Raw genomic sequence first — 23,648 nt, forward strand, 5'->3', positions numbered from 1 at the left:
ATACCGTTAGGACAGACCGATGAGCCATTCAAAGTCAAAATCATGTACTCATATAGGACTACTTATGCAATGAAAAATGGAAAAATCGACAAATCAAACCCGCGACCATTGGATGTAAAGCGTTGTGCCCAACCATTACACCTCCGGCATGACACCATAGATCTCTGGTATGGCAACAAAGGTTCTAAACTAATCATTCTCTTTAATCAATATTTTCATTAACAGAGGCAGTGTTCTATTATTTGTGTTTATCACGAAATTTATATAATGACGTGATGTCCGTAGCGGCGGTTGTTACTTACCATTAGACTGGCCGGCTAGGTTGATATTCCAGTTCGGAACATAGAGTAATAGTGTAATTCTGACCTATTTAAATGTTATATGTACTTTATATTAAATTACTTGATTTCACTTGTAACATTTAATCTATACATCTATACATACATATTGACGACTCGGTGGTATAGCGGTCTAGCACACCGCTTTACATCCGATGGTCGCGGGTTCGATTCCTCGCACGGCACAAACATTTGTATTCATGAGTATGATTGTTTGTATCGGTCTGGGTGTTTTCCATGTATAATATGTATGTATTTACGAAAAAAAAAAATATCTATGTACTTGTATCAGTTATCTAGTACCCATAACACAAGCTTTAGTTAGCTTAACGTGGGTCTAGATGGCGCTGTGTGAATTGTCCTGAGATCAAAAAAAATACCTATAAATAAAATTGGAGTGTCTGTTTGTAATATTGAAATAACCGTTTTTTACTACAAGCATATGAATATAAATACGATACATACACCAATTTTTTGGCAGGTAGCTGATGTAATAAGTAGGAGTAACTTAGACTACATTTATTTTAAAAAAAAAATTAATTTAGAAAAATAAAGTTATGTTCCACGCGAACGAAGTCGCAGGTACAGCTAGTAATAAATATAGTTATACAAAATAGTGAGCAAGGATGGACTTATCTTTGAAAGACATCACTTCCAACTGCTTCCAACCAATCTAACGCTGTCAGAGAAGTGGTAGTTAGCGGGCGAGGAGCACTCCAGTTTTGTAAATACTTAATTACAATATTCTAATGTAGGTATACTTTAAAACAAATTATGTGGATAATAAGAAAACGTTAATATATATTCAATATAGTATTTAGGTTAATAGCATCTGCTTTGAAACATCATGATGTTATTATATGCATGTACGTACCCATGTACCCTATATATGTACAAGTTTCAGTAATGAACAAAGAACGTGATTGAGTATCTAAATATGGTAACTATTCAATAAAAACTTAATAAGTAGGAACACTATGCAAAAACGTAGTTACGTGATTAGAATTGTCTTATTATTTGAAATACGTTTGTGAGTAGAATTAGTTAGTGATTTCCGTAGTCTGTCCGTATATACTGTTTATTATTATTGTATATAACATAACAGATGTTAAGAGAGGACCGACAGAAACGGTTACATTTCCAGTTAAATAAAAACTGTAGTTTCAAATAAAAATTACACTATGGTTGTAATGTAATCATTACGACCATAGTGTAATTTTTTATTGTTAGATGATAAATAATTATCTTAATAGAAAATAACTAAAATAACTATTAAATAGTATGTAAGTTTATTTATATTTTACAAATACCAGACTTATTAGTTATCATTATTATACTTAGCAAGATAGTTACTTCTCAGGTATTCACGCAACTTTTCGTCATAGCCTACACTGCGTCTCAATTTGTACTGCGTTATATGTAACTCCATTTCACCAGCAATTCTAATTCGAATAGACCTCTTAGGATAGATGCGACTAGAGAAAACTACTTCTCCGTCTCCACAAAATACCTCTATGGAACTGGAATCGACAAATATATGCCAAAATATCTGGTGAACTGGCGCCCAGTCGGCTCTTCTTATGCCGTTTGTTCCACCTCGATCCACACTTACGCTCCCAAATTCAGATGAATATCTTATAATGTACCTTTGTACTCTCACGCTGCTACCCCATTCTAGTATAAGCACGGCATCATGCGACACTGAAGTCGAGTTTACTAACAGCTCAAAAGATTTGGTTCCAGCTTGGAACGCCTCTCCAGGAGTGTACCAAGCGCTCTCGAGGACTTCCGTTCTCAATTCAGCAAGCTCACTTATAGGTCTCATTAAGAGACGCCCGTTAAAGGTCATACGTACTTCTCTGACTATCGTTAGCATACTGGCCCATCCGGCTTTTGATTCTTCAAAGTCATTCTCCCACATACCGAGCCAGGCGATTAAAAGTCGCCTACCATCTAACGTTTGCATAGTTTGCGCCCCATAGAAATCATGTCCATAATCAAGTTCATTGAAAGTAGCAGTTGATATCTCCACGTCTTCAAATTGTGACGTACCGTAGTTAAAGCTTCCGACGACGTAACCAGTTTGATAGAAATTTTTAAATCTATGTACATCCGGTTGGATTCCTTGCGCAGACAATATTAGCACATACTGACCGTCTACTTCGAAGAAATCAGGGTTCTCCCACATGTAGCCCATATCTCCATATGAACGTAATAAGGTTGTGTTGAATTTCCAATTAAATATATCTGGTGACGTATATAATACCAATACTCCACGTTGCTCATACACGGTACCTAAGATCATGTACCAAGTGTTACGAAACTTCCACACTTTGGGGTTTCTAAACCCAGTGATCTTAAACGGGGCCTTTCTGATAACTGGATTGTACAGATATTTCTGGAAAATAATTCCGTCTGAACTGATAGCGATATTTTGTGTCTGATGCGTTCTGTTGTTGGATAATACGTTACCAGTGTAGAATAGGGTCAGGTAACCATTGTGGACGATAGCAGATCCTGATAGACAGCCATGTTTGTCATACATATCCTTTGGTATCAACGTCGGTGGATAGTGTACCCAATCGACAAGATTCTCACTAATAGCATGACCCCAATGCAAAGAGCCCCATGCGCCTTTGTAAGGGTGATATTGGTAGAAGATGTGGTACTGTTGCTTGAAGAAAACGAAACCGCTGGGATTGTTCAGCCAACCCACTGGTGACGATATGTGATACAGAGGTCTATATTTTTTTCTTATACCAAAGCGTTTTTGGTCTACAAACTCCTCGAGATGGGACAGATCGTTTGGAAGTTCTGTACTGGCCATAGTTAACCATACTAATAGTATTAACACTTCCATCTGCGCGGGAGTTTTAACAACGACTAACTTACTATATTAGTGATTATAAAAATCATACAAAAATACAATAGACTGTTTTATAAACTTCATGTGTAATAATGAAATTAGATCATCTAGTGGAGTAAGGGATAATATATAAACAATTGCGATAGAAGTTGTGTACCTACGTAATGTTTTGAATAAACATAACTACTACAATAACTAGAACGTAGTAGTATTGTAGAACAAAAAAACGTAAGTCTTTGTAGATATCTAGAAAGATGAATTTAATAATTGCAAAACACTGTAGCTATTATATTACTATTCAGTTACTACCTCAATTAGAAACACAAAGGGTAAAAATTTTGGCGGCAGAAATAGAAAATAGCATAAATTGTACACATGCTGACGACATTATAATAAAACCACAGATAAGAGAATGAAAAGAACTATTTATTTTCAATTCTATAGTTCTAACTCATTGTTCTTATTATTAGAGTGAGCACAGCATAAAAGTATTGCATACAGATATCTATAACGCTAGAATAAGGCATAAAGTGAAGCAATAAATAATCTTAATGTTAAATATCGAGTCTACCACAGTAACATAACCCATGTGGTCCTTCGAGCCGGATATCACGGTTTTCTACCATTAGGATGGGTAGACACGTTTGGGCCCCAAATTTTACGAATGAAACAGACTTCTTTTTCTAAGTTATTAATCTATTCTTGCAATTTCATTATTATAATTATAACTCCTAATAAATGGACATTTCACACAGCACTATTCAATACCAAGGTATGTTATTTGTACTAACTTATGTTATGAGTACTAGACTACTGATAGTAATACTTTAATACTTTTATACATAGAAAACACCCAGTAATCTTCATAATAGTTAGTAGTAGTACTGTAGATATCATATTATAACGTATCCCGGGATACATTATCCTCGGATATTTCTAAGTCAAATGTGCGTAAATAACAAAATAACAAACGAGGATAGTATCAGTTTTTTTTTTTTTTATATTTAAATACATTTTTCCACAGACATATTCGTCCGTGCCTTTTTTAATTTACTTTAATATTATAATATTTATTTAATTTCCATTTTTGTACAACTCCAGCCGAGATGTTACAATTTGCCTAACAGTGACACCGAGGACCTTATGGCCCAGAACCACCGCTGGCCGGCCGGGTGAGTTGACAACATGCAGTGTCACCCATCTTTATTTGGAAGATTAGATTTATCAATATGCATATACATATGTAGTATAAGTATATGTTTAACTTCACGTTAGTCGATGGCCCACTTCTCGCGGTGGGGAAGTAGGCTGCGGAAAGAAACTATACCAACATCACTAAAATAATATTGAAAAAAAAAAACTTCCGTGTATTGTAATAAAATTTATTTAATAATCATTTTTTAAAATCAACACATCAGTATAATAAAACTATATTCGAAAAATACACTACTTAAATCTAATGGAATGTATTGCTTAAGGTACAATTATAGGCACTATGGTGGTTTTATATAAAATTGTAAATATAATATAATTTTATATGTAATTTATTATGATAGTATTGCATATATCACAGAGTATAGAAGAGGTCAGGTAATGACACTTATGTACTTATATATTTTAGCTACTACTATAAGATCGATCAGAGATTATGAGAATTACGATCTGTAAAACACAAAATCTGGAATATTTTTGAGAAGTCGACTTTAAACATAAAACATTTACGTTCGTTTTCCACAGCTAGTCATTTCTTAATTAATGTATTTGATACGTGTTATATACTCTAATATTTATTTGAAAATAAATTCAGTATAATTATTATATTTCTAACACACCGTTGGGTTACTCGGCTGACAATATCCTTTTTTTATACTAACATGTGATGTATCGTTAAATGACAGCTCATACAGACAAAATACAGATTAACAGAAAAAAAATATAAAATAACTACCAATAAATAAATAAATGGCTCTGGACAATTAACACAGCGCTATCTAGTCCCACGGTAAGTATAGCTTGTGTTATGGGTACTAGACAACTGATATAAATAGGTACATAATATACTTTTTTTTGTAAATACATACATAATATACATAGAAAACACCCAGACTGATACAAACATTCACTCATGAATACAAATGTTTGCACCGTGCGAGGAATCGAACCCACGACCTTCAGAAGTTAAGCAGTACGCTAGACTACCAAGGCAGTTAAATGTTGCACCACCATACTGATGACAGAGAAGTTGTACCAACATTAGAGGCAGAATGATTAAGTTCACAAAGCATTCGTCAACCAGACGTTGATTATATTTTGAATATTCCACTCGGCTGTGATTACCTCAAAAAATAATATCATGATTATTTTATAAGTGTTGTTTCCTTTGTAATTTTACTATTATTGTAAGCGACGCGTTCCATGCCTCAACCAAGATTATAAAACTAATGTTTTTTGTCTAAGTTTTGTCTCTGCGTGCGGTATCATGATAGATTTGAACATATAACCGGCCAACGGACGCCGCGCTCCCAGTCTGCACCTAGATGTAAGCGACACCGTACGTCGCATTGCAAATTTTTTATAAAAATTGTGTGTTGTGTACGTTATAAATCATTTTTTGTAAGTCTTCGTTTTCCATACAAAGTGACTACTATATCCTACACCACATACAATTATTAAATTATACTAATTAAATATTAATTCCCTAAATAATTTATTTCTATAAAACAACATGATATGATATTGAGCTAACCTTAATAACTAAAATAAAATAATATCATTGTAAAAAGAGATTCAGTATTAAACTATTATGCACATTACATAATGGCTACATATACGTCTCTACAATTTGTGGTTGTAGTTCTTTAGTGAGATTATAGCAATTTATCTTGGAATGAGTCTAAAAACTTGCTAATTTTCATTGACAATTACAATAATGCTATTTTATAAACACTTATAAATTAAAGATTGCGCTAGTGAATACATTAATATTTACACCTTTGGATATCTTGCATTTATGTGTGCACAAAGTTTAACAAAATCTATTATTCTACGATTGTCATAATATACAAAATAACATTAAAAATAATTTTATATTGTCAATTATTATTAATACTTATTAGTCATTAGAAAGGCATAATGTATTCAAGAATATATAATTACTGTCTACGCCTATATTACGCCGCCTAAAAGAGGGAGAATGTGTAATGAAAAGACAGAGAGTATAAAAATAATTTGTATAGTCTATATTTTAATCCCGGAGACTAAATTGACAGGTGTAAATGTCAAATTTTCAAATAATGTTACCATCTATAGCGTGGTAGTGCTGTGTTTGCGATACTGATTTGTTTAATCGGAAATTTTTATTTTAACATAACAGTTTTAAAGCTATACTATAGATTATACATAACGTTTCAATAACAGATTTACGTACATATACTAGTGTTTTTGCAAAAACCTGGCTACATCGCTAATGTCAAATTTGTCTTCGGGATTAATAAACAGACTATAAGGGTCAAGAGAATGCGTGCTTTCCGGCGCACATTCGTCGCAGATTCGGCCAATTATTATTAATACTTAAGATATCATTAAAAAGGCACAATGTATTCAAGAATATGTAATTATTGGCTTCGCCTACGTTTTCAATTTTCAAAAATGGTTGAAAATAATTAATTGTATCATCTAGGCCATACTGTTTAAGAGTCTCCATGTAAAAGTCCCTGGAAGTGGGGTTGATGCGCACGTGCAGGTTCCTCCGCGAGTGTATTACTAGCTACGTCTACGGTTTCGGTGAAAATAGTTTTCTTTTTATCTTTTTTCACAGTGAAAATGGTTCAATATACAGGCAGTCCTCGACTTACGTCGTTTCGATTGACGTCATTTCAAGTTACGTTGAACAATGTTCTGAATCTTCAAGCTTACCTCAATAGTTTTGATTTCCGGCATAGAAGAATTCACTTGTCGCGAGGTCAATGTCCGTGGGGCCGGCGGGGCGCGGTGTCGGCGAGCGGGTATTATCCCGCACATGCTTATTTAGTTAGTCCTTTCGGTTAGTTTAGATCCTAACCCTTGAGTTTAACATGTAAACATATGAAAAAATATGTCTCGACTTACGTCGTTTCGATTTACGTCGCGTATTTCGCCGTATGCCGTAAGTACGAGGACTGCCTGTATTTATTACAAGTCGAGACATGTTTTTTCATACGACTTACGTCGTTTCGATTTACGTCGCGTATTTCGAGAACCTAACATGCCGTAAGTACGAGGACTGCCTGTAATAAATAGTATCACCATGGCCGTACCGTTTACGAGTGTCCATGTACAGGGCCCCTGTAGAGGCGCGGTTGGTGCGCACGCGCAGGCGTCGGTGCGAGCGCGGCGTTGAGTGCTGACCAGAGTGCGGCAGCACGTGCACGCATTTCACCGTGCGCACCGAACAACTCCGGCAGTGACTCCAGCGCGCCCAAAGCATATGCGCGTCCCACCCGTGCTTCCTGTACATATCGCATACTCTTTTATATTCATCTATATACTTAATGACACGTCTACTGATATATTTGTTTTTAACTGATCACACAGCGACACCCAGTTCCAAGCTAAGTACCCCTTGTATTATGGGCACTACAAAACTGATATAAATACTTAGATACAAGTGTTTTAGCGTCATAATGCGGCTGCGGCGGCGCGCTCGGCGTGCAGGCCGCGCAGTAGACACAGTGGGACGTACCTCAAGCGCGGCGCGCAGCGCGTACCCGTGGCGGAGACGCAGCGCGTGCGCGGCGGGCGAGTGCGGCGCGTGCGCGGCGGCGGCGGCGCGCTCGGCGTGCAGGCCGCGCGGCGCGAAGCGCGGCGCGCAGCGCGTACCCGTGGCGGAGACGCAGCGCGTGCGCGGCGGGCGAGTGCGGCGCGTGCGCGGCGGCGGCGGCGCGCTCGGCGTGCAGGCCGCGCAGTAGACACAGTGGGACGTACCTCGAGCGCGGCGCGCAGCGCGTACCCGTGGCGGAGACGCAGCGCGTGCGCGGCGGGCGAGTGCGGCGCGTGCGCGGCGGCGGCGGCGCGCTCGGCGTGCAGGCCGCGCGTGAGGCGCGCGCACAGCTCGCGGAACGCGCCCAGCGCCTCGAGCGCCAGCTGCACGCGCCCGCCCGCGCCCTCCTCCGTGAACTCCGCCTCCTCGATCCCGTTACGAGCTTCGCCCATCTCTGTTGCTAACCTGCTCGATTTCAACACAGGCGTAGTCATTCATTATAAGTATCTCGATTCATATGAAATTTATTGCGTCTCTACTAATCTGCTTACCTACTTATTTTTCAAAAACAATTTATATAAATCTAAATTTTAAGTTCCTCCCACTCCCCCTCCCGTCACCACTATTCCCATATTATTCCACACAGTAATAATACATCACACTTACTGGGCAGCCGCTCTCAAAGATTCCTTAACATGTGACCACCGCGGCGAATCGGCCGCTACCGGCGCCGACAGGGCGTTCAAACCTGCCCCTAATTCCCGAATGTCCGCTCGCTCCGCCTCAGATCGACTTTCCACTGTGATTAAACCAAATATATTCCATTATACGTCACATTTCAAATAATATTTTAATTAGGTACTGGTACATCTATTACAGTATTCAATTAACTCTATGAACTAACCTTTTTCACATATTTTAAACAGTCTCCCCAGACCCAATTGTATTAAACGTAGCTGCTCTTGTTCGCATACAAACGCTGCCTGCATATCTTCCGTTGTCATATCTCTCTGAAATAATTTACAGATGTAAATATTTATTCAAATAACTACACAAAGTATCTTATGCTGGAAAATAAGTAAGCAATTACCATATTATTTTTAAAAATACATACACAAAAAGAGTCCTTGTTGTAGTAATTCCAGTCAGTGTTATTACAATCCTATCCAAAATTTATTAAAAATTCCTATATATCATATACAAAAAACTATAACTGCAAATGTAATGTATACATATGAAGCTAATAGCGTCCATACTCATATAACGAATTCTATAATTTACTAGTAGGTACTTACCGGGATATCTTCTTGACTGCCAGCCAACATGAACTCATCGTGCTTGGGTTTATCGAGTCTTACAGTGGTCTCGCATAGGAAAGTGCGAAGGTCAGCGTCGTGAGCAAGAACAGGATGCCTGGCGACTAGTGTTAACCAGCGCTGCAGTGCTGCTCTACGGCGTTGCAGAAAAAGCGGACTCCCACCTCCGACGACCATACGTTTTGGCGGCAAACGGCAGACAGCGCTGAAAATTTAATATTTTTTTAAATACTCTTACTACTTTACTACCGAAGTAGACTTTGTAAATAGTAGTATGTAGTATTTCAGACGCCAGTTGTCGTGTTTCAGGCCTTATATCTTAGTGATCCAGAATGATCACATGAGTTTATCACTCATACGGGACTCTTTACAGGCTTTTTTTTCGGACTACTCTAATGCTGTTGGCCGTAACAGCTTCATACGATACTCATACTTCATCTTTACAGGCATCAGACGGGTAGGTCATACGATAATATGAAGTTCTTAATGCTATTCATGTGAATTAGTAATGGTTACCGCTTACCATTAGAAATGCTGTCAGGTTCTTTACCATTTCATTACATTACAAATATCATAGTTTTAGCCTATGTAAATTGAGTAAAAAGATTATATGCATATGCATATAGTCTAGGGCCTTCACTGGTTACCGCAAATTGACTAAACACATATTTATATTTATATTATCGTTTATCGCCACTTATGTATACATTTTTTACCTATTCCATACCTTCTATATCAATTACTACAGTTGAGAAGAGTTGGCAAGAAACTTAAGTTGTTTTTTTTTTTAATTCCAATTATGTACCACATGGAAATTATACTTACATGTAAGGTGATAGTTACATATACAAACCTAGCTGTATAAATTTTAACTATCAAATACCCAAACTCTAATAATAATAAATGCTGTTGGTCATTCATACTTGACAACAAGACTATCTACACTGGTTAGCCATATGGCAGCGAGAGAATGCAACTGATAACGCCTTTTATCTCTATATACTCATCCTGAATGATCTATCAATATACCAGTTTACACTATTGTTGCTTATAAATCAACTCAACAAAAAATATATATTACATAGGCATCATTTCTAAATAGCACTTAAAAATTATACATAAAATTTTGCAATATAGTACAAACATTACTGCCTTCTGCAAAATTTAATATTATAAATATACATATGACATCAGAATTTATTCCATATGAATTATCTACAGATGAAACAGCTGTTTACACATAGATATGTTTATGATGTTACTAATATTTTTGATAAAACTTTATAGTAATATAGCTTATACAGCATAATATAATATAACATATAGGCTATAATTTAATAATATGAAAATAAAATAATATGTCTAGTTAGAGTCACCTAGCATATTTACATTATTTTATAATGTTCAAACTTATTATTTACTATTGGACAACCACTAGTATTTTTAACGACACTAGATTATATCAAATCAAATCAAATCCAAATATCTTTCATGTAGGTCAATTACAGACTCTTATGATATGTCAATTCTACCATTACTTTGGAATGATTTTGAGATGAGAAGGATTGACAAGTACTCAGTTCTGAACACTTTTGTTTTGAAAAACTCACAAGAAACTCAGCTTGAATTCTCTATAATAATATATATTAAACTCACCGATAAGGATATTTAGCATATAAGACATCATATAACTGGGCAAACTCATTGAACCGCCTCGTCACAGTTGTGCCATGTCGTCTGGAGCTGACATAATATTCACAATGCTTTAATATGAGTCCCTTTCTTTCCGGAACTAATTCTACAGTGATGACATCTGTTGCTTCCAAATCTTCAAATGTTAGAGGATCTGTATTGTTCGACATGGTTGTAATTTGGCACTGAAATAACAAATTAGTATGATAGAACTTATGTAATTATATTTATGTAAGGTTGCCATAAATAAAGAAGAACATTATTCATCATATAGTTGTTTATCAGACATTACATCAATCAAAACTTAATTACATATATTTACAAATTATACTTAAATATAGCCTATATATAAAAATATATAGGCTATAAATTTTTTTGAAATTTACAGCAATTAACACAGAATAGTGAAACTAACAAAACACAGATAGTATATTTTTATATATATTTATTAATTTCTTTATTTCTATTTGTAATATATATATTACTATAAAGTTTCATCAAAATCCATTCAGTAGTTTTTACTTAAAAGAGTAACAAACATCCATACTTACAAACTTTCGCATTTATAATATTAATAGGATTATAAAGGGGTAACAATTAAATTTTGTTTTTCTGTAATGGATATTATCCTCCATAAAATGCGTCACACATGGGGGTTGGGGAGGGTGAGTGATATTGTGTGACAAGAGGATTAACCCCTAAATATAGTTACATTATATTAAAATCTACTATACTTATGAGTTAAATCACATAAGACCCTATAACAAAAAAAAATTTAATATGCATTTTATGGAAGATAATTGATGGATTTTAGGCTGTTGTGGCAAATTCACCAGAAATCTACACAATGAAGGGAGCTATGTGGACTACAACCTGACATAGTACATAGCATGGTGTCATTAGTTTGAATTATTACAACACCCTTATTTAATTTCCCTTAAAGAGAATTTGAAAGCAATAGGTATAGCATTTATTGATACAACTTTTATATAAGGTGTTTAGTATAAAACGTTTCAATAAATTGAAAATATGTAATTATGTCAAAAAACATATTTACTAATAGAAAAGAAAAAAAAATTGTGTAAGTCCAGATCTTATCTTTCCTTTAGTGTTAAACACATCTAAGTGTAGTAACTATGTGTTACAACTGATGGTCCGATGGATAAATGAAATCATAACATTAGCTTTCACCACATGTACCTACTAAGTTTCCTAGTAGGCACATGTACTACAAAATAAATGAACAACATTTGTAATTTTACATGAAATAAATATTAACTATTTATGTGCCTATATAAAAAAAATTGTAATAAAGTTACCTTGTTTTTAAACTAAGTTGGAATTAAATAGGACGTCAGCAACTTGAAGATCATAATATGAATCCACTTCTATACTGTGCCTATATGATGTCTCCAAAACTGTACAACTATAATGTAAAGACAAATAATGAGATTGTTGTTTAATATCGATAGATTTTATGCTAAATTAAAATAATATAAATAAAATAAAAATAATAAAATAAACAGACAACACAAAAGTACAATTAAATCACAGACTTGAAATAAATTAATTACTCTGCGCTGTACACAGCAGAGATTTCAGAGACTACAGCATAGAGTACATTTTTATGTAGGACACAGCCAGTAATAATGATGAACGTCTCAGCTTTTCTGTGACGAAGGACAGTGTAACTAAAACTGTGCATGTACAGTAGAAACCTTAGATTTTAGCTAAATCTAAAATTTATATACATGCAGTAGACGTTTTAAGTAATAGCAAATTATCTGTTACATGTAAATTCGAGATTACAATTAAATTCAATCCCTTATTGCAACACATGTTATATTCTCGTTATGTTATACATTTCATAATGTTTAAGATATTCTCGACTCCTTTTCATTTATACTTACTTATTATTTTGAAAGCTACCCTTTTCTATTAAGAATCGCCTAGTTATATAAAAAGCACCGGTTTCTACTAGTTCTCCATTCCAATCTTGCCTTCTCGGGCGTGCTTCAATTTGAAAATTTAGAGCAGTAACATAATCGCTGTTGTCATAACGCCATCGCAATTTAAAGCTTCTGTAAGTTATTCACACATATTTAATATGGTTTATTATTATGTTATATTTTCCAATATACACTGAGCTTAATTTAGTACAGTCTCAACCTCTATGTTAATATAGTAATTCGATGTACAAGTAGTATCAATATTTTTCTTAATGTACATAATTATGTGAAATACGGTTAAAGCAAACAATTGTATTAATTTTAAATCTTAAAATATCAAGATATAAAAGTATTGTGTCCTATTGAAATACCTACTTTACAACTGAAAAAACACAATCGTATGCTTTAGGAGAATTTAATTTCTTTACAGCATGCTGAACTTGTGATGCTTGGGTGAAAGGTGATGTGGCTTGAATTAAAACTAAAACTGTTACGTGTGGTTTTGCAGCTAAAAATTCGGAAGCACCCCAAATTGATGGCGCCCCGTCAGTAGCTGTTATTCTACTGCGATGAAATAACGATGCCCCACCTGCAAGACCAAGTATAGTTTAAAGTGCAAAGTTCTAAGCAACTATGGTTATGGTAACGGGTCCAGTAGCTATTATTTATAGCAACTATATTTTAAACTAAGATGTCACACATCTTTGGCCTACAAAAATCAACACTACTGAGAACACTTTAAAGGATAATCGTAAGCGTAACGAAGGTAACATGTTTGATACTGAAAATGGCGAGTAACATAATAGTTAGCGGATCTGACTAAGGAAGCTCATCTTTTTAACAAGCAGTTAAGTAAGTGTTTACTTATACTGCTAATTATAATGACGTACCGTCACGACTTACCCAGGATGAGGTAGCCAAAGGTATTGTAAAAGGGCAAGCCTACAGATGCCTTACAGATTATTTCAATGTTTGTCGTCGTTGTTTTCTTATATATATAATAAAACAACGATATTAATTTAATTGATATATAAATATCAATTAAATTAAAAAAAATAGGTATCCTATTTTTTTTCTATCGGACATATTTGAACCCACTATGTTTTAGGTGTAAGTTAGGGTAGTAAAACTTCTCCATGACATCATTTATCTATGTTGCTAAATTTAATGATTGAAGACTATTTAATTACTGAAAATAATATAGAAGTATAACTGTTTAAGAAACAATAACTTACTTTTTATTGCCTCCAAAGCTATAACAGGATGGTCTGTAGAGACTGTAACATCATTGATTCCTGCTTTCAGTGCTGTGTTTATGGCCCGTCTAAGTAAAGTTGTACCACCCACAGTTTGCAGATTCTTTAATCTAACACCTTTAGATCCACCTCTTGCTAGAATTAATGCTGCTATTTCTCCACTGCACCACACGAGACCACTGACAATGAGAATGACTATCATCAATGTTTAAGTCACCATATTATTTCGTATACCACTTTCTTACATATATTATACTAGCTACTCGCCCCGGCTTCGCCCGGGTGTACATGTACCTTCCTCTTGAATCACTCTATCTATTAAAAAACCGCTTTAAAATCCGTTGCGTAGTTTTAAAGATTTAAGCATACATAGGGACGGGCAGACAGCAACAACGACTTTGTTTTATACTATGTTATGATATATAAATCGATTAAAACAAAAGATATTTTATGAGGTATATGTTACGGAACACGGACAAGACGAGAGTGCGAGAAAGTGGTATCCTATCCGATTTATTATAGACAAGTAGTTCCCGCGACTTCGTACGGGTATTATTCGGAATAACTATAACTTTGAACTTTTTAATTTGCGGAATAATTAGAATAAGACAAACGCTATGTGTTACTAAAACGTCACTACATCACTTTAGTGAATACCGCATTCAATTCTGTTAAGCACATTCTAAGATCAGATACAGAAAAACATAAACAATAAAACAAAATATTTTGAGCTTAATTTCACATATTCAATATTTACTAGTAGTTAAAAAATACACAGACAGATACAATAATTTTCACCATATCAGTTAATTCACAAGGTAATGTCAACATACTCACGATTGCATGAAAAGCAAGACTATAACTTGCATGATTACTTGTCGAGACAGTCAGTAGTGGCGACTGTGTGACCCACAGTCGTCATTACCACTTCCTCCTTGTTTATTGGTACAAATTGGATAACGTAATCAAACACTTTGCGGCCTACCTACTTATACTTGCTACTACCTACTTATCAATCTACAAATTGTTTACATTCATGTGTATCGGAGAATAATTTTACTAGTTCAATTAGCAATGCATACTTACTCAATTATATAGATATATATAATTGAGTAAGTAATCGTTGCATATAAACTTTAATCGTTTGAAGAAGAAAGATTAATTTTATTAAGACAAAAATCATACCTAAATACTATATTAAACATAATTGTGTTTTAAAAATAATTCAAGCACATACAATAACATTCTGCATGTTATATTCTATTGTGCATGACATAGTTATTTTTTAATAATTTTAGTTAGGACAAACAGTCATAAGTTCTTTACGCCCCTCAAGAAGGGCGCAGTTGCAATATGATCTGTATCAACTCTGGGGCAACAATCCCCGTGAACCGGATTTTAGCCCTTTAGGACTGGTGCTAAATATTTTAAACTGAACATTTACGGACGGAGACGTATTTATTAACGCAATATTTACACTTAACCTAAGAACTATTGGCATCTTCGATTTGGAATAATGGTATTATTATTATTATCTTTTCTCTATTTATTTATATAGTGTTGATGATTTTTTTAACGACTATTGTATAGGATAGCCGTATGCTTGTTTGCCACCATCGTAGTATAAAAAAACATATAGTTTATTATCAATGTCAAGTCAATAATGTCAACGTCAGTTAGTCTAGAATTTGACATTGACGGTTAAATCAAAACTATCACACTATGTTAAGTATGTTATAAGTTATAACTCGTAATTAATTTATTAAATAAAGCTCCTGTATAATAATGAACTCTGTTGAAGAATTAGAAAGAGAAATAAAAAATGTTGACAAAGAATTGGTCAAAGTAGAAGCCGAAATAGCTAAATGGAGAAACAAGCAACGAGAACTACATGAGAAAAAAACTAAGTTGAAAAACGCTATAAACAAAGTAAAATCAGATAGTTTAGCGAGCGTAGATTGGGCTGGAACACAATACGAATGGTCAGATAAAGTGAAAACAATCTTACAAGAAGTGTTTGCTATAAAATCATTTCGGCCCAAACAATTAAGTGCAATAAATTCAACTTTATCTGGTCAACATGCTATTGTCGTGATGCCTACTGGTGCTGGCAAAAGTTTGTGCTATCAGCTACCGGCTTTGGTCAAGCCCGGCATCACGGTTGTCATTTCACCCTTGGTTTCATTGATGGAGGATCAAGTAAGGTCTCTCACTAATAAGAACATCCCCGCAAAACTTATGACTAGTACAAGTTCAAAAGAAGACACTTCATTAGCTCTAAATATGTTAAAAGACAAAAATGCCCCTATTCAATTGCTTTATGTGACCCCAGAGAGACTGGCTAAAAGCAAGAGATTCATGTCCAACTTACAAAAATGTTATGCTGATGGTAGGTTGCAGAGGATTGCCATAGATGAGGTACACTGTTGTTCACAGTGGGGACATGACTTTAGACCGGATTATAAATATCTCGGTATATTATCCAATATGTTTCCTAATGTGCCTATTCTAGGACTGACTGCCACAGCTACTGCACATGTATTGAATGATGTTCAAAAAATTCTAAATATTCCAGGCTGCTTAGTAATAAAATCTACTTTTAATCGACCTAATTTATATTATAAAATATTAGAAAAACCATCATCACAGGATAACTGTTTGACCATTTTAGAGAAACTTTTGAAGTACAGATACAAAGGGGAAAGTGGTATAATTTATACACACAGTATTAAAGACTCTGAAGATATTGCTGATGGATTACGCAAAAGAGGTCTGAAGGTTGGTAGCTATCATGCAAACATGGAACCTGCAACTAGATCAAGTGTCCACATTAAGTGGCATGACAAGCATTATCAGGCTATTGTGGCAACAGTTGCATTTGGCATGGGTATAGATAAACCTGATGTTAGGTTTGTCATACATCATACAATAAGTAAATCTATGGAGAACTATTACCAGGAAAGTGGTAGAGCCGGACGGGACGGTCTCAGAGCTGAATGTGTGACATTGTATCGCATGCAAGATATCTTCAAAGTAAGCACCATGGTTTTCTCTTCTGTTGGCAGTTTAGAGCACTTGTATGGCATGATTAAGTACTGCCTTAATGGTGTATTGTGTAGAAGGCAGTTGATAGCTGAGCATTTCGATGAGGACTGGGGTAATGCTGATTGCAATGAAATGTGTGATGTGTGTAGTCACCCTAACAATAATATCAAAGAAATAAGTCTTGAAACACATTGTAAAACAATAGCTAGTATCATAGACAATGCAGAAAAATTAGACACTAAGCTAACAGCACAAAAATTACTGGATGCATGGTTTCTAAAAGGTAGTGTAAATTTGAGGCATAAGGGCAAAGAACCAAATTTTTCAAGAGTTATAGGTGAAGATGTGATAGCTTATCTGTTAGTTGAAAGTTATCTAGTTGAAGATTTTCACTACACTGCATATTCTACTATAAGTTACATAAAAAAAGGACCTAATATGGACCTAGTACAAGATACTAATTTTGTATTACTCATGCCAGTGAGAAAATATTCAACTTTTGAATTGAGTTCACCCGCCCCTAAAGATTATAACACAACAACAATAATAGTACCTGATAATGAAGACAAAATTGTAAAAAAAAGGAAATCAAAAGAAACCAGCAGTGATTCAAAAACGAAAAAGTCTAAAATAATGATTATAGAATCAGATGATGAATAAAATAAGAAATTAGTGGACACAGAATTTAATATGATTATATAATTCCACATTAAAGTCCTTTCGTTTACTACAGAATATGTTGATGCCAATTTACTATTATAACTCACAATGCAGTGTGCCAAAAGTGCATCAATACATATTGCAACTGGTTCCAGAGTTGTATGTTTTCAAAAGGTAATTTTTTCTTTTTAAATATCCAACATAAGGTAACATATTAGCAAAATATTTTCTATAAACCACATCTTAAACACGACGTCTTGCTGAATACTGTAGTGGAGATAATTGTCTGTAAGATGAAACATTTTCTTCAATAATTTTATGCCTTATTGCAGACTTCTGTGCGAGTTTCCTTTGCATCTTAGTAGAAGGTGTCGAGGACACTATAAATGAAAACAAATTTAAACTAAAATTATAAATATCTTGTAATAATAGATAAATGTCAATGTGTTTAATTTCTTTAGTAGCTTTTAATATCTTATATTTTATTCAGCTAGTGATGATTAAGTAATAGGAACTGAATAGAATCAGCACATGCTGTTCTTAAAGCTTTCTTCTGATGTATTATCACAATTACTATTCCAGGGTATGAGGCATGACATTTTAGTCCTCTGGAATGGTAACCTATGAATGGTGCTACATCAGTTACACTATGACGTTATGTCTGTGATGCAGCGCATGTATATATGGGCGATTTTTATCACTTAATGCTAAGATGTCGGCTTGTTTCGTCCAATTACATCTTATATATAAAATTCTCTTGTCACAGTTTTCGTTCCCATACTCCTCCGAAACGGCTTGACCGATTCTCATGAAATTTTGTGAGCGTATTGAGTAGGTCTGAGAATCGGCCAACATCTATTTTTCATCCCCCTAAATGTTAGGGGTAGTCCACCCCTAAATTTTTTTTTTATTTTAAGGCAAAACAACGTTTGCCCGGACAGCTATATATATCTCAGATTTGTTGCACTTACCAGATTTAGCCACACTGCCATTACTTCTAACACTCATTTGGTTATTCTCTGTACTTCTCACTGTACTGAATCCGGAGTCAGTAGATCTGTTTGTGTTGTACTCATCTAAGCCCAGCGCATCCAATGCTCGCATTCTTTCTGCTATCTGATCCTTTATAATATCCCGGTGCTGTCCCGCCTCACCAAGATATTCCATTTCAGCAAGCCACTCGGCCCGCTCCCGAATTTGAGTTACAACTGTTAGAAATATTGAATAATGAGAAGAAATAATATCGTAAATACCTGTAATAATAATTTACCATTCATCTCTATTTACGAGTACACTTTTTGGGGTCATGTTTTGGAATGCTTAATTTTCTTATTGTCTTTTAAGCCCCTTACTAATAATTTTAATGTATACTTATTATAGTGGAAGAATTTGAACGAGCTAATCTTAGGAACTATGGGCTTGAAATTAAATAATATTTTATAATTGGGTAGCCCATTTATTGAGGAAAGGCTATATAACATAAATATAAGACCGAAGTTAGTCAGCTAACATATTTATATACATTATATATCCTACTACAATGTGTTGTGGTACCATATATTTTCTATAATATAGCACTGTTATAATCTTTTTTGATGGATGATAATGGCATGTTGCACCCGTCTGCGCTAACGGTATACGCTGACGGAGCACCAGAGGAGGATGTTAAGATGAACATGAGGACAGGTCAGTTAGCCCATCGTGACAAATTCACTAGGAATTTATCACGATGGTTTCCAGAGGAATCACGTGGACCTGATTGGTATGTTACTAGCTATGGAATCCACATTACTAACAATTCTATTCCCTCCTATAGTACTGTTATGATATGCTCCGTATCATAACTAAGTACTAAGATTGACAGAAAGAAAAGAAAATCTTACGATCATTCCATTTTTCTTTATTGGTGGGTAATTTGCGAATGGCTTTTACAGATCGAGGTGGTGAAGTCACTTTTTGCGGAATGTCACCGTGTTCCATGAAATTCGCCAAATTCTGCTTCAATTTCTCCCGATCTTCGCCTCGTTTTAATGGACAATATCTGAATATAAAATATATTCTTATTATTTTTTATTGTGTAATTTTATATTTCACCCTTTTGTTTTAAATTTGAATAATAATAAAACCTAATAAAAAGTTACAAATAATAACACTAGTAATATCCTTGGACAACGCCATCTGGTCCCAAGGTAAGTAGAGCTTGTATTATGGGTACTAGACAACTGATATAAATACTACATAATATACATACAAACTCCCAGATCGATAGAAACAGTCATACTCATGAATACAAATGTTTTATCTTGCGAGGAATCGAATCCGCGACCATCGGAAGTAAAGCGAGTGCTAAACTGCTAGACCACCGAAACCGTATCTACAAATATTTTTTGCTTTTTTTGACAAAATTGCAATAGCATATGATGGTGGTGACTCTATTCTCCCTAATTAATTTTGAACTTTTGTGAACATGTTCTAGGTCATTTGAAAAGTCTAAGAGGAGAGTTTCTTGTCAGTTGTTCTTAGCTGGAAGCACTCCGATCTGACGGTGGATTTGACATATCATAAAGAGTATGTAATAGAGCTATATGAATAATGATATTTTATGTATAAGTAGGTTTAGATATTTGATACATAAGCAGATTTACGGCTCAATTTCAAAAACTCCAGATTCCCTGATAGCAGATAATGAACGTCGGCGGGAGGTGCGCGGCCGCACTGTTGACATTTGTGGTCCAGTGTAAATCTGATGATCTGGTTTCTGGTCATCTCGTCTCAGAGTATACGCGCTACGTCGCTGAGCAATGGTGAGCTTAGATTCTTCCAAAAGTACTGGTGATAATAACAAACAAAATTAAATGTATGGTTGATTGGTGGATGTGATGTTGATGTGGACCCCATTGCTAGCAATGTACTATATCAGGTTGACATCCACGTTGTTCCCCTGAAAACCATCGTGATAAATTCATGGAGAAATTACTATGATGGGCTAACTGTCCTGACCACATACTCATCATTCACTGATGCCCTGCCAGCGTAAACCGATAGAGCAGGCGGGTGTACCATTCCATTATCATCCATAGGAAAAACATACAGATGGTTGATTAAATTGTTAAAATGAACTACATCCTTTTATTTTTACGTGTGGAAAATCCCTCATGGAGACCCGTTCGTCTCAGAGGTTGGACGGATGGGTCTAGTGAGACTCCTGATCACCAAAAACCCCATGATATTCCTCCTCGCCGCCAAAATGAACCACATCCTGATTCAATCTGCACATAGCATTATGAATCATAAGTACTTGTAGTAGCATTGCCTTGCCATACCAATTATTGTATGTTCATAATACTTGCCCACATTTGCAAAATATGTTTGAATCCAACAGGTAGAATAACATTATATATTTACAAATTTTCTTAATATTGATATTTATACATATGTATATAGAATATTAATTTGGTTTATATTTAATAGATTTGAATTAAGTCTCTATATACCCACAGCTCTGAAATCGCTAGCGATGAAGCAGAAATGGAGAACGCCTTTCCACCTTCTATTGAAAACTTGCAGTTTCAGATAGGCTGGAAAAAATGCTGGTATAAACTTTTGCGCACCTTTTAAGAATTGTTGTTTATCAGTTGATGGTTCCACAATCTGAGAATGAAAAATACCACCGTGGGGAACAGTTTTGCTTGGCCATGTTACATTGATAAATCCTTGGGAATCCGGTCTTTCCATTATAAATATTCAGTAAATAATTCATCCAGTGTACAATAAACTATCAATCAAAAGCTCAATATGATAAGTGTTTAACAGTTCAACAATAACTATTATAGTTATTAAGTTTGTTTTTAAATTGCCCGGGCAACCACTTTTTTCTTAATATTTTACCGGACAGCATTGATTTTTTTACTCGTTTAAATGTTCTGAGTACTAATGATGAACAGTACGAAATAAACTCAGTGATTATCTGCTTAGTTATGCTAAAGATAAAAAAAAGAAAATTCACTACATTTCCCGCCCTTTTTTAAATCTACTTCCTTTCAAAAATAATGGTTAGTTCCTCGTCGATTCTAACTGAAAAGCTGATATTTACATATATCTACTCTATAAAAATAAGTAGTTTTTTGGAGAAAAGAACTAATTTTACTCAAGATTATAATTTAAAATGGAAAACTCAGTTGGTTCAACTATTGAAAAAATAAAACTGCAAGAAATAGAGAAAGAAGCCAAACTGAAAGAAAAACGTGAATGTAAGTTATTTCATTCCTTATGACTTATTTCGAAAAATGTATTATATTATTATAACAAAAGAAAATTTCACCCGCGACCATCAGGAGCAACGCGATGTTCTATAGTGCTAACCAGTACCTATACCTATAGTACCACCGAAACTGTCCATTAGACATACCTATTTAATAAATTCAATATTCTTTCGTATGTGAAATCAGTCGAAACCACTGTGGCTTCATTGAATCGTGCAATACGCGATGCTGATTTGCAATATGAAAAATATGTAGAAGAAGAGAAAGAACTGATCAAAAGAACGGATTCTCTCCGAAGTCAGTTAGAGATAGAAAAAACTCGTAGAGACGCTTATTCAATGCAGGTGGAAGCATGCTATAAAGAATATGAAGAACTAAGGACGAAGGTAGTAAGTAACAATGCTGTAAACGACACTACGTTAATTAAATTATAAAATAAAAAAGGAATTAGGAACAGTATTTTAAAATATATATCTACCTAATCTATGTATGGAATTTTGTAGTTCATTTTTCATAATTTACAAACTTTTTCTAATATTATATCTACCTACCTATTCCATAGGATATTAGACATTTTCGTAAGTAGCAAGAAGTTAGGTCTGTTAAGCTGAGTCAGTTCCATCTTGGTTTCTGCCGGTATTTTCACTCCTTACCAGGTTTTTATATAACAATTTGAAACCAGATAAAATACTGTTGTGTTGCAGGATCAGGGTATATCCAAAGTTTGGAGTCATAGATCATCGTTATGTGATGCAGTTCAAAATGCTTCGGATAAATGCGATATTTGGACATTGCTCATAAGACCTACATGGACAGATGTAACACCGAGACCCACAAAAAAGTCCGATAATTTAGTTCAGGACTTGACTACTGAAGAGAAATTGAAAAAGGCAATTGAAAGGCGAGAAAAGGCCTTGGCGGAACGTAACAGTTTAATGACTGAACCAGATACAGGAGAAGAGTTTGTTAGGTGGGTATACAAAGAAATGCACTGCAGTCTTAATGCCTACACCACGCCTTATGATCGATTATGATCAATATAACCTACGACTGAATTATTTTGTTACTCGATCAACTACATATGTTTTAACACTTATAAATTCTTCCCATTTGGAAGTTTCTGTAACATTTTTTTTAAAAGAGCAACACGCAAGTTTTGATCTTCTTGACTGAAATTGTGTTCCGAATGAGTGGTAGCTTAAAAAGTGTGTATAAGATTCAAGTTTATTTTAATATTATTAAAATAACCCAGCCATGCTACACCTAGTAGTTTAGAAACTATCTTACAGGTACTTCTATAGTGACCTCACTCAGGTTTTGTATGATTTGGTTATTTAAGATTACAAGAACGGTCTTTTCTTTGCAAAACAGCATCCAACATAAGTGTGTGTGCTTTTAATTTGAAGAATAAATTATGTATACTGAAATGGAAAAAATCTGACATTATGTAATTAACTTGTTACAGAATTAAAAATGCACTTCAATATTCTTCAGAAATGGTGGATAATCTACAGAAATAATATATT

The 23,648-nt window shown here is 34.8% G+C and overlaps 5 protein-coding genes across 6 annotated transcripts; 2 read left to right on the plus strand and 3 right to left on the minus strand.

The window, feature by feature from the left end:
* Window positions 1-1,656: 1,656 nt before the first annotated feature.
* LOC131852467 (sucrose-6-phosphate hydrolase-like) lies at window positions 1,657-3,198 on the minus strand. Its single transcript, XM_059203132.1, has one exon. The coding sequence runs from the start codon at window positions 3,196-3,198 to the stop codon at window positions 1,657-1,659; it is 1,542 nt and encodes a 513-aa protein (XP_059059115.1).
* A 4,209-nt stretch (window positions 3,199-7,407) lies between these two features.
* On the minus strand, window positions 7,408-18,078 carry LOC131852500 (sorting nexin-8). Of its 2 annotated transcripts, XM_059203169.1 has the most exons (9): window positions 17,997-18,078; window positions 14,135-14,334; window positions 13,275-13,488; window positions 12,861-13,031; window positions 9,238-9,463; window positions 8,847-8,952; window positions 8,609-8,741; window positions 8,167-8,407; window positions 7,408-7,691 (listed from the first exon to the last, which is right to left on the minus strand). In XM_059203169.1, exons 1-9 carry the CDS (start codon window positions 18,071-18,073, stop codon window positions 7,503-7,505), a joined length of 1,557 nt encoding a protein of 518 aa, XP_059059152.1. In that variant the 5' UTR covers window positions 18,074-18,078; the 3' UTR covers window positions 7,408-7,502. The 2 variants fall into 2 exon arrangements, with proteins under 2 accessions (XP_059059152.1, XP_059059151.1); XM_059203168.1 differs by lacking the exons at window positions 12,861-13,031; window positions 13,275-13,488; window positions 14,135-14,334; window positions 17,997-18,078 and adding exons at window positions 10,915-11,135; window positions 12,270-12,493.
* Window positions 15,882-17,861, plus strand: LOC131852499 (ATP-dependent DNA helicase Q1-like). Its single transcript, XM_059203167.1, has one exon. It carries the CDS (start codon window positions 15,941-15,943, stop codon window positions 17,858-17,860), a length of 1,920 nt encoding a protein of 639 aa, XP_059059150.1. The 5' UTR covers window positions 15,882-15,940; the 3' UTR covers window position 17,861.
* Window positions 18,079-18,103: 25 nt separating the features above from the next.
* LOC131852502 (UPF0193 protein EVG1 homolog) lies at window positions 18,104-21,680 on the minus strand. The gene is made up of 5 exons (XM_059203170.1): window positions 21,472-21,680; window positions 20,506-20,689; window positions 19,744-19,901; window positions 18,832-19,068; window positions 18,104-18,240 (listed from the first exon to the last, which is right to left on the minus strand). Exons 1-5 carry the CDS (start codon window positions 21,593-21,595, stop codon window positions 18,104-18,106), a joined length of 840 nt encoding a protein of 279 aa, XP_059059153.1. The 5' UTR covers window positions 21,596-21,680.
* Window positions 21,681-21,940: 260 nt separating this feature from the next.
* On the plus strand, window positions 21,941-23,642 carry LOC131852468 (uncharacterized). Its single transcript, XM_059203133.1, has 4 exons — window positions 21,941-22,110; window positions 22,309-22,508; window positions 22,827-23,092; window positions 23,588-23,642. The coding sequence occupies exons 1-4, from the start codon at window positions 22,026-22,028 to the stop codon at window positions 23,640-23,642; spliced, it is 606 nt and encodes a 201-aa protein (XP_059059116.1). The 5' UTR covers window positions 21,941-22,025.
* Window positions 23,643-23,648: the final 6 nt, after the last annotated feature.

This window comes from Achroia grisella, unplaced genomic scaffold (assembly GCF_030625045.1).
Source record: "Achroia grisella isolate CSIRO2021 unplaced genomic scaffold, CSIRO_AGI_Agris_v1 utg853, whole genome shotgun sequence".
NCBI classification, from domain to species: Eukaryota; Metazoa; Arthropoda; class Insecta; order Lepidoptera; family Pyralidae; genus Achroia; species Achroia grisella.

Bases quoted from the DNA above. Each gene is read 5' to 3' on its own strand.
- LOC131852502 (XM_059203170.1), bottom strand. From the start codon at position 21,595: ATGGAAAGACCGGATTCCCAAGGATTTATCAATGTAACATGGCCAAGC. The intron at 19,902-20,505 runs GTAAATCTGCTT...TTTTATATTCAG, and splicing joins GGAGTTTTTGAAATTGAGCC to ATATTGTCCATTAAAACGAG. The intron at 19,069-19,743 runs GTAAGATTTTCT...TATTTCTAACAG, and splicing joins TAAAGAAAAATGGAATGATC to TTGTAACTCAAATTCGGGAG.
- LOC131852499 (XM_059203167.1), top strand. From the start codon at position 15,941: ATGAACTCTGTTGAAGAATTAGAAAGAGAAATAAAAAATGTTGACAAA.
- LOC131852500 (XM_059203169.1), bottom strand. From the start codon at position 18,073: ATGTTACCTTATGTTGGATATTTAAAAAGAAAAAATTACCTTTTGAAA. The intron at 13,032-13,274 runs GTAGGTATTTCA...AATAACTTACAG, and splicing joins TGTGTTTTTTCAGTTGTAAA to AAGCTTTAAATTGCGATGGC. The intron at 8,408-8,608 runs GTAAGTGTGATG...GAAATCGAGCAG, and splicing joins TCTTTGAGAGCGGCTGCCCA to GTTAGCAACAGAGATGGGCG.
- LOC131852467 (XM_059203132.1), bottom strand. From the start codon at position 3,198: ATGGAAGTGTTAATACTATTAGTATGGTTAACTATGGCCAGTACAGAA.
- LOC131852468 (XM_059203133.1), top strand. From the start codon at position 22,026: ATGGAAAACTCAGTTGGTTCAACTATTGAAAAAATAAAACTGCAAGAA. The intron at 22,509-22,826 runs GTAGTAAGTAAC...GTTGTGTTGCAG, and splicing joins ATGAAGAACTAAGGACGAAG to GATCAGGGTATATCCAAAGT. The intron at 23,093-23,587 runs GTGGGTATACAA...AACTTGTTACAG, and splicing joins ACAGGAGAAGAGTTTGTTAG to AATTAAAAATGCACTTCAAT.